Here is a 15,282-nt window from a genome sequence, read left to right on the forward strand (position 1 = left end):
ATAATAATTGAACTGTACTATAAAATAGTTCAGTTTTAAGAAACTAAACTTATGTTAAGTTAACTAAGTTAACTAAGTTAACTATTGAACTATAGTAGATTGAAAGAGCAAAATACCTCAAATAAAATATTAGTATTAGGATAAGAATTGGACTTATGTGTTTTATATCTTACCTTCTATTCTTTCTCTTTCATATTGAAATATTTATTTTATTTTGTCTTAATTTTTTTCTTTACTCTTTCTTTGAGAAAAATATAAAATATTTATAATTAATTTATTAAAAAAAATTATAAATTAATTCAATATCTTATTTTATTTTGAATGAATTTTACTATGTAATGTTATTTTTATGTTATGATTTTACAGAAGTTATTTTTAAAAATTAAATTCTGTGACAGCTAACATTTTTATAATTTTTTATTTATATTAAAGTTTTTTGTAAATTAAATATTGAAATTAGTATAATAAATATAAATATTGGTACTAACGTATTTTTTATTTTAAAATCTTATGTAATATTATTTTTTAGTTTTAAAATATTTATTATGTGGCATCAACTTTTTTAAAGAGAATTTATTTTAAAAAATTCTTAAAATATTAATTTTAGAACTTCATAAAATTTCTATAACATTTTTCACACAAATATTAATGAATACAAATGTTAAAAAAAATATTAATTTTGAGAATTTTCTAAAATAAATCCTTTTAAAAAATTTTACGCAACATAATAAACATTGTAAAACTAAAAAGTAATATTACATAAGATTTTAAATATAAAAAATAAGTTAATACCGATATTTATATTTATTATATTAATTTTAATATTTTAATTACATTTTAAGTTACGAAAAACTTTAATATAAATAAAAAAATTATAAAAATGTTAATTGGTGTATTGAAGTATGATGCATATTTCAAGTATTATTTTCTAAGCATTTTCAAATTATAAACTTTAGATTATTATTGCGTAGTACAATCATATGTAATTAGTGCAATTCGATTCAAAATAGTGTAATTCAGTTCAAAAATAGTACAATTCAATTCAAAATCAATGCAATCCGGTTCAAAAATAGTACAATTCGGTTCAAAAGGAGTGAAGTTTATTCAAAATCAATGCAATTCGGTTCAAAAATGGTTCAAAAACAGTGTAGTTAAGTTAAAAATTAGTGTAGTTCAGTCCAAAAATAGTGCAGTTTAGTTCTGACGTAGTGCAGTTCATAAAACAGTTCAGTTTATAATAGTTCAGTTCAATTTATATTATAGTGCAGTGCAGTTCAGTGCAGTGCAGTTCAGTCCAGTTTATTTTTAAGAATAACATTTCAGTTCAGTTCATCTGAATTGTTTTCCAGTTCAGTGCAATTCATGCAAACAGTTTTTTAGTTCAGTGCAGTTTTTGGTAGTGCAGTGCAGTTTGGTTTATTTTGCCCAGCCCTACTATTAAGAATAAATTGAATTTAAATCTATTCTTTCTCATAATTGAAAATTATCTTCAGTTATATATATTCATTCAAATTATTTAATATTCTAGAATGAGAATAAATATTATATATTTACTGAAATGGACAATTCAGTGAAGAGAGCATTGTAATCCTCCAAGGTTAGTGTTTTGTTTTTTTTTGTTTTATCATGTAAAATTCCACTTTAGACAGTATTTAACGGCAGAAAAGTAGAAAGTGAATAACCGAATAGAGGGTAGAAGAGTAATTTGCACCTCACTATCTCAGTATATATACATTCAGTTCTTTGCTTTCACATTTTTCTAAAAAGAATCTCTTATCTTCTTGTTCCCTTCTTCCATTCCTCTTTATCTATTCCAACCTCGATTTCCTATTTCGTTCAGTTTTTTCTTTTTTTGGTCGGAAACTCTTCACTACGATCTTATCCACCATGATCCATGATTAATTTAATCTAATTTAATTATATTTGTTTCTGTGGTTTCTGTTCTCGTCGGATTGAAGAAAATCGCGAGCGGTGATCGATCGCGATTGTGTTGTGTAGTGTTGTCCTAAGGGACCTGCATATCTTCTATTCCAGGTCTGAATTAAACTTTTTTTGTCCTTCTTAATTAACAGCTAATTGTAATAATTGCATGATAAGAAGTGAAGTTTCGAACAAAATATCATGGAAGAATTATCAGTTGGGTTAAGGTCTTGTAATTGCAATTAATTTCCCCTAATTTAGAATCGTTATAATATTAATATTAATATAATTCGGTTATAACCTTGTTGTGATATAATTAACGCATGTAGATGATGTGTGTAGGACCAGTTGAATAGGTTTGGAGAATGAATTCTGTGCAAGGACCAGTTGTGTGCCCTTCAATCCGTGCCAAGCAGGTAGCCGTCTGCAGCATTCCGATGATCGGAGCGGTGAAAATGAACGATAGACGCATTAGAAGTGAATTTTGGGGTCTCAGTGGCGTTAAGGCTAAACCTGGTTTTCTTTCTTGCCGTATAAACACGGCAAAGTGCAAGACTGTGCATTGTAGTTTTAACTCACCTTCGAATGACAGTGGAAGTACCGCCGGTAATTTCAATGAAAATGATGAAGACTACGTCACCTCCAGTGTGATTGAAGCTGGTATGTTTGACTTACGACCATTTCTATCTATATCAGTAAATTGCTTAATAACTTTTTATTTTATTCCTATTAATACTTTTTTGGGTTTGATATTCATTTTGATCATGTAAACTATTTTTTTCCTATCAATCTTTATATCACTGTAAATTTTCATGTGGGTGTTTCTTATATTGCAGGATATTCATTTTAATTCCAGATAAAGTTTTGGCCGATTGTCTAATTTGTGTTAGTCACGTTATTGGTATGAACTAAAATGAAATTTAAAAAAATTGTGAGAGTTAAACCAGGAACTTTTATAGGAGGACTAAAATGAAAAAAAAAACTCATTATAAGGACTAAAATGTTATTTAGGCCAAAATAAAAAAAATATTACATTATGCATTAGTTTGTCCACTTGTTTCAAATTGGCACGATCAATATTGCGATAAGCTGATATTATCAATGTAGTGCATTGTTTCTAGATAGCATGGTTAGATGAATGATACTAGTATTGAAGTATACCTTAACTAAAAGGTGGGTTTGGGCTGACTGAATGTCTATAATGCCAGTGCAAGAAGCTCTGGCAAACAGTGTCTCCTCCCCATTTAGCTCTTATGAAATACATTTGTTCTGTGATTTTGTTGACTAGTTGAGGTGAAGAGTGGATCAGATGGTTTCATAATCAAAATGAGGGATGGTAGACATTTAAGATGCGTCCATAACAATCCTCAGGGAGGACATCTTCCAGATTATGCACCACATCCTGCTATTGTACTGAAGATGGAAGATGGGACGGGCCTACTTCTCCCCATAATTGTTTGTATGTCTTTCGTATTCCCTATAAGTTTTTACTATTGTTGTTATTGTGGAAATTAGTTCTTGGATTTCATTATGTATCCATACTGTTGTAAGTTTCTGAAATGTCTTTATTTGCAGTGGAGATGCCCAGCGTCTTGCTAATGGCAGCCATACGCAATGTTCCCATAGTATGTTATTTCCGTCAGTTGACTGACCCTTACACATCTGAATACTTCTTCTTTTCTTTGTTCTTCCAAAGATGTGCAATTAATCAAATAATTTATCCAAAAGATTTTGCATTTATGTAATATGGCCCATCGATACTAACTATCTAGCTGCTGTATCAGGCTAGACCTACTTTATATCAAGTAGTAAAGGAGATGATTGACAAGATGGGTTATGAGGTATGATTCTTTTTATCATTATACTTACGTATGATCCTGATTGTATTGTGTTCTTTCCACTAGATTCTACTTGAAATTAAGAATCAACTTGTGTCATTTCCTGCTTCTACAGGTTAAACTTGTCAGAGTTACCAGGAGAGTTCATGAGGCATACTTTGCCCAGTTATATCTTACTAAGGCATTTACTTTTTACTCTTTCCTCTTCTCCCCAACTAAAAAATGAACAAAAGCTCCCAATGTTATATGATGGTTATATTATATTTGGTATAGGTTGGAAATCCTGCAGAATGTGTAAGCTTTGATCTAAGGCCTTCAGACGCTATCAATATTGCAGTAAGATGCAAGGTATAGTCGTAAACTCAGTGTCTGAATAATCTCCTGCATCACATTGCATTTTATTGGTTTGGTTTGTAGTTGTTCACCCCTCCTGCCCCCTGCTGATATTTTGGAAAAAATTAGTGGTTGCAGGATTTTTTTTCGACATTTTTATTATATATAAGGTTAGTGCTGGAGACAGTTTTGTACCCTTTGGATTCACTATTGTATTGTTTTCACTGAGTTCATAAAGTAAGGTTAAATCATAGAATACTTTAAATACAACAGAACTTGTCACTCCAGAGTCATAGACTCCTACAGTAAAGAGTTCTGTCCAAACTACTAGGATGCAAATATGCATGTGTTCAATTATGTCTTAAACTGCTAACATGATTAACTAGCAGAAACACTGGTCTGCCTTTTTGTCTGCATTTCTATTGCCTTAAATTTGCTATATATTATAGTAATTCAACGTTATTTGTCTCTTTAACCTAGACTGTGGTGGAAAAATTATGAATCTACATTCAAATTTTGCATCACATACAGAAAAAAACCTCTCCAAGAATAAGTCTCTTTAACCTTAAATTTGCTATTGCCTTAAATTTGCTATATATTATAGTAATTCAACGTTATTTGTCTCTTTAACCTAGACTGTGGTGGAAAAATTATGAATCTACATTCAAATTTTGCATCACATACAGAAAAAAACCTCTCCAAGAATAAGTAAAATAATTTGAGAACAATATTTACAGTAACAAAATCAAATAGTAAAAAGCAGAACAAATAACATGGACAATTACTGATTTTGTAGGTTACTCTATTACTTTTGTGGAGAATCTTTGTTCTAAGTTCTACAATCTACCCTCTGCCATTTACTAATAAACATAATTCATAAAAACTGGTGTCGGAAGAAAAACTTAAGTCTTTTTTGGCCTTCAAATAAAAAATGTGTGGAGAAATTTTAAATTTTGTTGAACCAAGAAAATTTATTAGAGAAACAAATGAAAATAAGAGAAAGGCACCAATGAGAAGAGAAAGATGGTTGAGCGAAAAGAGAGAGATGACAGATATAAAATAAAAAAAGATGATTGAGCTTACAAGATATGAGAGATATAAAACACAGACAGACTGTTTTTTAATACACTAATAAGCCGCTCTGCAGTTACATCTAATTAAAATTTTGTTTGTCAAATTTTACAATTAAAGTGTATCAAAATTATTTATTTTTAGTGGTGAGCTTCTACATTTACGAAATAATTAGAGGTAAAAAGGTTCTACATAGTGTACACCAAAAGCTGGGTATTTATATATATATATATTTATATATTGTTATAGAGTTATAAATTATACATAAATAATTGCTACTGACAGTTATTAAACCTGTTTAATATGTAATTACTTTTATTTTCTGTTAACAACTGCCATAACTGCCCCGAAATCTCAGTTCCTGTTAGAGACTATTTTATCAAATCCCAAAGTTCTAGTTTGATATCCTTGGAACCACTGTTGGATTGTTTTGATTGAAGGCCAAATCCAAGGGACTATCATAGATTTCACTAGTTTACATCTGTTGTAGGTTCCAATACAAGTCAACAAGTACCTGGCATACAGTGATGGTATGAGAGTAGTTGAATCGGGCAAATTGTCAACACAGCTTCCTGGTATGGATGGCCGATTATTCACTGAAATGGACAGGTAAGTTTGTGGAAAATATACAATACTTATAAGGCTATATAACTTGTCTGTAGTTGTGTAGTCTCTGTTCATGGTAACTTTTATTTATAAAAAATATAAATCTTGGAATAAGTCTCTTCATCATCAGTACTTCTTCCATTGTGATAAAACATCTTCTCACTAAAAGGGGACATAATTGCAGGCCAAGTGGTCAACCTTGTGTTGAGACAACCGAGTTCAATCTTTTAAACAACATGTTGAAAGCTGTTGTTGAAGAGCGCTATAAAGATGCTGGTAATAATTGTTATTATTGTTTCTTTAATCTATTTTTTTTTTTGTGATTTTGAGATATATCTTTTTAATGTATGACGCATGACAAAAGTTCTTGGACGTTGTATGTGATTGATGATAGTGGCAGCCAACATGTCCCTAGTCAATGGTATTGGTTTGATATTTTTGCCCTTAGTAGCTGGAGTGGCATCAGCTTGTTAATTTTTCTCTTGGTTGAGGATCCTCTCATGTTAATGTTCTTAAAATCAAGACTTTTTCTTATCAGTTACACAAGTGGTTCCTAATTCTTTATTCTCATCACCATTAGGTAGTCTGTAAGCATCTGGTATCATCCATCAGTTTTAGTCAAAACAAGTTTGTATGCCATATCACCAGAGCATGCTTTTGCTGAGCATTTATAGGTTTAATTTTTACCTGTATTTTTATTTTTATATACTTTTGAAGCTTAACATGATTTTGGAATCAATATTACATCTATTATTGACTACTATAGTATTAATTGTACGCCTCTGATGTTACTTACACATCTCATGTTTTATACGCAACCCCAGCTTTGTTCAGGGACAAACTTAATCAACTTAGGGCGGGGAAAAACACGAATAACAGGTTTGAAGCTCTTATATGACACGACAAGTTAATATTCTGTGAAAGAATTCCATGCCCGAGTCATTTAAACCCAATCCAGAACCGTCTTTTGGCCTTTTTGTTCTGTTGTACAGCTTTAATGAACGTTGACAACTTTTGTTTTGTTGCAGGTTCTGAATGCTTTAATTGTAAATACAATCTTATATTAGAATGGCGATGGGGTTCTGGTACAGCTGAGAGCTGATTGCGGTCATGTCTCTCCCTTCCTCGGTCTATAAATGCTTACATTTTCTGTGAATAATTTGTAAATATTCCTAAACATTATAATGTTAATGCAATCACGTGCAACTTTTCACTACTTTTCAGAGACTTGTTTCAATCCTCAAAAGATGTTAATATGTAATGTGGTTTTTTATCAGTATGTGACTGATTGATGTGTTTCGCCGTGTTATTAAAATACTTGGGTTGGTTAGATAAATTAGTGTAAACATATTACTCAGTTCCCAGTTAAATATACATTTTGGTATATTTAGTGCAGCTAATCCTTCCAAAGAAGGAAATCGTCTAATATATGGACGATTTTTCGACAACTTTACAGTATATTAGAAACAGAATATTATATATAGTGTTCTTTTCTTTCTAGAAAGAGCAAGCCAAGTGCCTTACGGTTGAAGGAAAGTCCATGGTCACAACTTGCGCGACGATTGGTAAAACCAAAATGTTTATTAATAATATTAATACTATCTTTACTTGGACTTGAAAACACCTAAAAAGGAATCATTGCGTGAATACATAAGATTATGATTACAATTTCTTATAATAGAATAATTGGACCGGGCTTTCCGTTCATTTGAAAAATCATATTACACAGATTATATAAAAATGATTACAAACACTTAATGAAAGTCAATCTCGATCATACAATGATAGGTGATGAAATAAAAATCATTAGTGAACCATAAAAATGAAAAAAAATAAAGTTGACGAGGAAGGCGTAGATAGATAGCATAGCACCAAACAACCAACCACCACCGCACCGACGGCCAATTCCCGCCAAAGTTAGAGATAACAATAATGGTGGATTGACCTGAAAACAAGGCAAGGTGGCTAATAATGCAACACTGGTAGGACCCCCTAAATGAAAAACCATATCATGTGAGATTCCTGTGTTGTGTCTTTATAATATAAAATAATATCATTTTTATTTTATATAAAAAAAGTGTAAACAGTAATTTAGTTTTTATAGTTGTATTTTTATTCATTTTGGTTATTGTATCTGTTTTTTATGTTAATATTATGGTTAAATATGTTTTTGGTCCCTTAATTTTCGGTAAAAATTGGAATTAGTCCATCTTCAAAATTTTAGTCCAATTTAGTCCTTTAACTTCTGAAATATGTGAATTTAGTCCTTTTAACGAGATTTTGTTAAGTTTATTTAAAGTTTTAAACATTTTTCTTCATAGTATTTGAGTTGTTTACATCATTTAATACGTTTTTGCTTAAATGTTAGTTAAGAAATTATCATAAAATACAAACTAAATTAGACTAAAATTTTAAAGAGGAACTAATTCTCCAATTTTCAGTGAGAGTTAAAAGATAAAAAACATATTTAACTCTTAATATTATTTAAGAATGTAACATGTCAAATTTAAGTTTATCACGTGATATAATCTGGTCATTTTATTTTAAATTTTGACATTTGATATCTTCTAAATAAAAAATTATCAAATTTTTACGCAAATTTGAATTTAAATATATGATAATTTCAAATGGTATCAATTTAATAAAAATAGCCACATTAATTTTTTTTTGACAAAAATAAATACGCATTATGTTTTTTTTTCCTCGAGTAAAAAAGAAAATATAAAATTAAAATTGTTTATTTTATTATACACAATAAATACAACAATTTAAAAAAAATTAAAATAACAAATTATATTTATTAATGCAAAATTAAAAACGAGTTATATGGTGTTGGGCTCAATATATTATTATTGGAATCACGAGGTATCCGAATCCCAAAAGAATTGACCATGTAAAACAAGAAAAAGATTATGTCAATAACTTGTAGATTTAAACTCTCTCATTGCTTTGAAGTGATCCAAAACTAAACACTTCTTACATTGAAACGCCATCTCCCATCTTAAATTTGTTATTTTGTATCATATATCAAAACGTCACTGCCAAATAACATTTATAATATCCATTATTAGATTTCTTTACATTAATTATCTATCACTAAAATATCTTCAATAAGCTAAATTATATTTTTTTTGTTGGATTTTATCATTAAAGCCCTAAAGCATATAATAATATAATAATTTATTTAAGTGAGGAGTCTCATGGAGAAATGATTGAGTGCAGAAACATTTAAATAATAAAATTGTATGAATTTGACTCTGTGGCTGGCTGAGAAGGCAGCAACCTTCTCTGACTTTAAATTTACAGTTTGTGAAACATTTTTATCTTCTCTTCAATTTCTCTCTCTCTCTTTCTCCTCTGCCGACATCTTCTATCTATCTTAAACGAACTTCTGTCCAATACAATAAAACATCATAATTATCGTAATCTTTTCGGTTTTCGGTTCTGCCTTAGGTTTCTGTTCCACTGAATTGGTTTTGGTTTTATCTGTTGGGGCCTTCATTTTCATGTTTTCTTTCAACCACAAAACATCTTTCGTATTCATCTAACAGTCTTCACATGTCAGGGCCGCTTGATCGGTTCGCACGTCCCTGTGAGTACCAGTATCTTCGTTTTTTTTCTTTTCACAATTTTCTCAATTCAACGCAAAAATCACATCTTTACGGATTCGATCATCTTGTTTTTTTTTTTTTATCTGGGTCACCAAATGAACTTCAATTATGGTTTAGTTAAGCTGAATTTAATTCAGTACTAATCCAATAGTGCATGCATAGATTTCGCAATTGAGTAGTACTGTAGTGGTTTGATAATCGATCTCTTCGGATTTGGCTTTAATGAAGAATTTAAAGCTTACTAATTTGTGAGTTTGGGTCAAATTATGAGCTTTTGGAATGTAATTGGAATGAATTGTGGTGAAACTTTGCTTGATAGGCTTTGAGGGGTTTTCTGGTCACGATGAAAGGAGGGAGAGGAGATCCGATTTTGAGAATTCAGAGGATGATCGGAGAACAAGAATTGGCAGTTTGAAAAAGAAAGCAATCAATGCTTCAAGCAAGTTCAGACATTCTCTTAGGAAGAAGAGCAGCAGAAGGAAGAGCGCAAGCCGAAGCAATTCGGTTTCCATTGAGGATGTTCGAGATGTTAAGGAGCTCCAAGCAGTGGATGCTTTTCGACAGGCACTTATGTCAGAAAACTTGTTGCCATCAAGACATGATGACTATCATATGTTACTAAGGTTACTGCCCCTTATCACTTATATTGTTAATTTGTTATGCCTTCAGTAACTACAACTCATCTATAACAGATTGGTTTTAACCATGGCCTTCATTATTTCAAACTACACAAAAAGGTCATGACATTTTGATTATGGCATATGTTGTTTGCATAAAATGGTGTCTTTGCACATTCATAGTAGCATGCTTCTAACACAGATAACTTGTTTGCCTCTTGGAGTATAATATATAACTTGAGTTGACTGATGCTGTTGCAGATTCTTGAAAGCAAGGAAATTTGATATTGAGAAAGCAAAGCACATGTGGGCCAACATGATCCAATGGAGGAAAGAGTATGGTACTGATACGATTATGGAGGTGAGTCATTTGAATTGAAAAATATATTTAACTTATTTGGTTTTCATCTTGGTTGATCATGTTTGGTTTGATCAACTTTACATTTTTTGTTTTCTGAATTCATTGTTAATGCTATCAATATTTCTGGTGTCCTGTCTTTATCTTTAGGATTTTGAATTCAGTGAGTTGACTGAAGTCCTGCAGTACTATCCACATGGTTATCATGGGGTGGATAAGGATGGAAGACCTGTTTATATTGAAAGGTTAGGCAAAGTTGATCCCTGTAAGCTTATGCAAGTGACTACCATAGAAAGGTATTTGAGATACCATGTGCAGGGTTTTGAGCAAACGTTTGCTGTTAAGTTTCCTGCATGCTCTATTGCTGCAAAGAGACATATAGATTCAAGTACAACCATTTTGGACGTTCATGGTGTGGTAGGTTGTTTGTCTTAAATGGTCTGCAAAGTTTCCTTCCACTATTTTAATTTATTGTAGTCGATAATCACTGTGGTTACTATGCTGCTTTATGCTTCCAGGGTTTCAAAAACCTAACCAAATCTGCACGGGAACTCATCATGCGGCTGCAGAAAATTGATGGCGATTACTATCCCGAAGTATGCAACTTTAGTCATAACTATTTCTCTTGGTGGTTTTCAATTCTTGAGGGTTTCTGAACTTGTTATGCTGCTATCTCTTCTGTTCTAATCTATACAAGTTTCTGTGCAGACATTATGTCAAATGTATATAATCAATGCTGGTCCTGGTTTTAAGCTGCTTTGGAACACAGTGAAATCCTTTCTTGATCCCAAAACTACTTCAAAGATAAATGTACGTGTTAATTAATGTGATCTTTTATTCGTTCTGTTTTACAATTTTATAGGATTTCAAAGACTAATCATCTTTTACAGTTACCAAAGATAGTCTTATTGGTACAGTTTTAACTGATACTTCAATGTTCCATTAGGTTCTTGGAAACAAGTTCCAGAACAAATTACTTGAGATTATTGATGCGAGGTAACTATTCAGTAGTTTTTGTAAATGATGTACTTGTCAATCAACTTGTATAGTTATTTGGAAATTCTGACTATCTGTGTGTTTTTCCAGTGAGCTGCCAGAATTTCTAGGTGGTAGTTGCACTTGTACAGATCAAGGTGGTTGTATGAGGTCTGATAAGGGTCCATGGCAGGATCCAAATATTTTAAAGGTTTTCTACCTATCATTTAATATTTAGACTCTGCTTTTCACGAAATGTTTATTATGCTTCTGTGACTCAGCTAGAACAGTTGTGTGCATGCAGATGGTTCTCAGTGGCGAAGTGCAATGTTCAAGGCAAATAGTAACGGTTTCTAACGATGAGGGCACCATTATAGAATGTGACAAGGCATGCTTTCCAATGGTATAGCCATTTCAGACACTTCATGAATGAAAACTTTCAGATTTTATACTTCTATCAGCTCTTTGTATGTTTATTCATCCATCCATTCTTAGACACTTCATGAATGAGAGAACATTTTATGATTCTTATCAACTCTTTGTTTTGGATCTTGTTAGCCAATAAGAAGTAGTGATACATCAACTGCAGAATCAGGATCTGAAGTTGAAGACATCACTTCTCCCAAAGCAAGTGGAAATTATACAAACCCTAGACTAACTCCTGTTCATGAAGAAGTAAGTCATCCTGAAATTGATATTGTTGCAAAAAGAAACAAAAGATGGAAAAATGTTGCAGTAACTGAAATACAACTGCTTTGATGTTTTCCCAGGCAAGACTGATTGGTAAGGCTAATCTCTCTGGCGGTTTCTCTGAGTTTGATGAGTTTATTCCCATGGTTGACAAGGCCGTTGACCTCGGATGGAAGGAGAAACAAGTGACAACTCAAAACTCGAAAAGTTCAACAGGTTAGAGACTTGATGCATATTCCCTGAAGTTGTTGACTCTGATATGCTCCTATTTTAACTGGCTTTCTCACATTTTTTTGAAGCCTTACGGAATGGAGTAAAACAGAAACATATTCTTTGCAAATTCAAAATATTTACTGTTGTGCTTAACACATGTAATGTATTTGTTGCAGAAAATTTCCTTCTGAGGACTGGAAAATCTGGTGGAAAGTGTGCACATATCTGGATTGTTATTGTGGGCTTCTTTGTTGCCATCTTTACTCTTGTTCGTTCACTAGCATTTCAAGTGACTAAGAGAATAAAGGACACTGAATCTGATTCTACCAAAAACACACCTAACATGACCGTTGATTCAATAGCCAAGGAAGAATCTCGTCCCCCATCTCCTGTTCCTAGATTAACAAAGACAGAACTTGTGTCATCTGCTTTGAAACGCCTTGGTGAGCTCGAAGAGAAGGTTGACATGCTACAGTCAAAACCAAATGTGATGCCATATGAGAAAGAGGAGCTGCTGAATGCTGCTGTTTATCGTGTGGATGCATTGGAAGCAGAACTGATTGCTACAAAGAAGGTAAAACAACTACTATTCTTTATTCAAGTCTCAATTTTTAAGAAAAAGGTTTGCATGCTTGACTATTGTGAATGTGAACTTGTGTATAAGTTGAGTCTCTGTATGACTATTATCTTTTGAGGGTGCTAATGTGTATTGGAAGTCTCACATCGATTAGAGATAAAGTTAATTTACAATACTATTCCTAAACAGGCTTTATACGAAGCATTGATCAGACAAGAAGAACTTCTGGCATATATAGATCGTCAGGAAAGAAGTAAATTCGCGGTATGTAAACAAATTTGCATTTTTTATGGTAATTGTTACTATCTTGATTCGGAACTCTTAAAAAAGTTAGTTCAATCTTTTTGTGGCAGAAAAAGAAGTTTTGCTGGTGAAGAGATAACTGTACAGAACGGAGCTGTTTGGCAGATTGATGGAGATATATATATATATATATATATATATATATATATATATATATATATATATTACTTTTTTTCCTGTTTGTATATTTTACCTGCACAGTACTTTTATCTTCAATATGGCTTGTTGTCTGTTTTCATCACAAAATTCTTATATCATGGAATTCTTCTTACACGTCTACTTTTCTCTCACCCAATTTTAATATACATGAATTTGACTGCTGAATTATAGCTAAGTGTATGATAAATGAAACTTGATTCACCTTTTAAGTGTAGAATTCTTTTATAATATTATCAATGCCTTAAATATCATGTTGAAATGGCACCAAAGAAGTCAAGACACTAAACTTATTCACATAATTTTACAGCAATATATCTTATTCATGTATTTTGACCTCAATTTTCTTAGGAAAAATGCTCCTTTCTTATTAATAGAAAGAACAAGCAGTTTTTGTACGTTTATACCCTCTTAGTATAATTTAATAATTTAAACTATATAAGAAAATGAAGAATTATTTCATGGATAATAATTACACCAATTTCATTCTCATTATCTTTAATTATTAAATTAAAGTTTTAGGTCAACTGACAAAAAATTTTCCATCGTAAGTTTATATAAGAAAACAATGCCACACACAGATGTCGACAAAAGAACTGTAATATGCACTTTTCTTATTTAAAGTTGAAATGTTTCTCTTAAAATTTGTTTTCGGTCTTCTAATTATTGAACCGATCTTGAACATACTGGTCACACCAGATCATATATCAGTAAATACAAGATTTCCGTTCTATCAAACCAGTTACAAGTCCAATGTTCAAGTGTTCCTGTTGCTAAGAAAGAAATTCTGAACATTAGTCTTAAAAACACTCAGCAACATAGGAAATGTCACGTACACATATACTGATATCCAAATGACCTTGTCTCCGCAATTCTGCAAGAAATTTACAATCTGCCAATGAGGTCTGACAAATCTTAATTCGATCTAACACAGCAAGGCAATACAACATTGTCAACCCATAATGCTATGTTACAATTTTCTGCTAAATTTTCTTGTATTAGTTCTTTTACTGTACTTTCAAAATATATTTCTAAACACTAATTTTGACATTTTAAAATATAAAGTATTAATGTGTCAAGACAGCAGAAGACAACATAAAAAAGAAACTCAACGTAGAATCTGAAATCATTTTGGACCCGTTAATTTGATTAAAAAAACATTAACAATCTAAATTTCTGTTCTTGCAGATTTTGCAGTAAGACAAGGGTGGACTGAACAAAGAATTGGTTAGCCTTACCTGTTATACCAAAGCAACGACCAACAAAACCAAATCAAACTCAAAATGTGAAAAAAATATTAAAGAAAGAATAGGTTGGCCTTCCCATGTTTTTACAGCTTAGTTTCCATGTATGTAAACAGATAAAGTGTTTTATCTGTCAAAGAAATTAACAATAGTTTGAGTGGAACAAACCAGAATAATAAGTTAATTACATGATGGAACAGTGACTATACCCTTCATCAACAGTCACATACCAGTCATGCCACACATCAAATCTCTGACACAAATTCGGAGTACGAGAAACAACATCCTTTTTTTTCTCTTCTTTCTTCTGATGTTCTTTCTTTTCTTCCTTTGAGGAGCCAAAACTCACAATTGTTGCTGATTTTCTGAACTTTCTAACATTCTTTATTATCCTTACTGGATCAGCCTCACCAACTACTGTCACTGTGTTTTTGTCTGGGTCTAGGACAATGGAATTAATTCCTGCAACCGTTGCAATTAACTTCATCACCTTTCTCTTGCATTTTGAACACCGAAGTTCTACTGACATCACAGTTTTCTGCAACACACAAGTACTTAAGATAAGTTATTACTTTCCCTTACAAAAAGTACATAAATCTTACACCATTGTGAAACAAAACAGCTGAAAGTACTTTAAGTATAGGACTCTACGAGGTGATAGGTCCTAAGATTTGTTTGTTACATTAAATAACAAAAATAACTTTATCATGTGGAAGTTTATGAAACATAAACCTTGGACATGATTGTGGAGTCTATAATTAGCCACAATG

The 15,282-nt window shown here is 31.7% G+C and overlaps 2 protein-coding genes across 3 annotated transcripts; both read left to right on the top strand.

Moving 5' to 3' along the window:
* The first annotated feature begins 1,760 nt into the window (after positions 1 to 1,760).
* On the top strand, positions 1,761 to 7,098 carry LOC114194313 (bifunctional nuclease 1). Of its 2 annotated transcripts, none has more exons than XM_028084448.1 (11): positions 1,761 to 2,034; positions 2,263 to 2,580; positions 3,209 to 3,379; positions 3,496 to 3,545; positions 3,705 to 3,761; positions 3,874 to 3,939; positions 4,032 to 4,106; positions 5,653 to 5,771; positions 5,953 to 6,044; positions 6,593 to 6,647; positions 6,797 to 7,098. In XM_028084448.1, the coding sequence occupies exons 2-11, from the start codon at positions 2,286 to 2,288 to the stop codon at positions 6,801 to 6,803; spliced, it is 987 nt and encodes a 328-aa protein (XP_027940249.1). In that variant the 5' UTR covers positions 1,761 to 2,034; positions 2,263 to 2,285; the 3' UTR covers positions 6,804 to 7,098. The 2 variants fall into 2 exon arrangements, with proteins under 2 accessions (XP_027940249.1, XP_027940250.1); XM_028084449.1 differs by having other exon boundaries at positions 2,269 to 2,580; positions 6,797 to 7,047.
* Positions 7,099 to 9,060: 1,962 nt separating this feature from the next.
* LOC114194704 (phosphatidylinositol/phosphatidylcholine transfer protein SFH8-like) lies at positions 9,061 to 13,385 on the top strand. The gene is made up of 14 exons (XM_028085075.1): positions 9,061 to 9,360; positions 9,699 to 10,002; positions 10,258 to 10,357; positions 10,505 to 10,771; positions 10,873 to 10,950; positions 11,063 to 11,164; positions 11,301 to 11,350; positions 11,441 to 11,540; positions 11,634 to 11,732; positions 11,888 to 12,004; positions 12,100 to 12,235; positions 12,409 to 12,806; positions 12,999 to 13,073; positions 13,163 to 13,385. Exons 1-14 carry the CDS (start codon positions 9,327 to 9,329, stop codon positions 13,181 to 13,183), a joined length of 1,881 nt encoding a protein of 626 aa, XP_027940876.1. The 5' UTR covers positions 9,061 to 9,326; the 3' UTR covers positions 13,184 to 13,385.
* Positions 13,386 to 15,282: the final 1,897 nt, after the last annotated feature.

Source organism: Vigna unguiculata, chromosome 8, assembly GCF_004118075.2.
Source record: "Vigna unguiculata cultivar IT97K-499-35 chromosome 8, ASM411807v1, whole genome shotgun sequence".
NCBI classification, from domain to species: Eukaryota; Viridiplantae; Streptophyta; class Magnoliopsida; order Fabales; family Fabaceae; genus Vigna; species Vigna unguiculata.

Coding starts and splice junctions, on each gene's coding strand:
- LOC114194313 (XM_028084448.1), top strand. CDS start 2,286: ATGAATTCTGTGCAAGGACCAGTTGTGTGCCCTTCAATCCGTGCCAAG. Junction 3,380..3,495: donor ACTTCTCCCCATAATTGTTT/GTATGTCTTTCG, acceptor CTTTATTTGCAG/TGGAGATGCCCAGCGTCTTG. Junction 3,762..3,873: donor TTGACAAGATGGGTTATGAG/GTATGATTCTTT, acceptor CTGCTTCTACAG/GTTAAACTTGTCAGAGTTAC.
- LOC114194704 (XM_028085075.1), top strand. CDS start 9,327: ATGTCAGGGCCGCTTGATCGGTTCGCACGTCCCT. Junction 9,361..9,698: donor TGATCGGTTCGCACGTCCCT/GTGAGTACCAGT, acceptor TTTGCTTGATAG/GCTTTGAGGGGTTTTCTGGT. Junction 12,005..12,099: donor TAACTCCTGTTCATGAAGAA/GTAAGTCATCCT, acceptor ATGTTTTCCCAG/GCAAGACTGATTGGTAAGGC.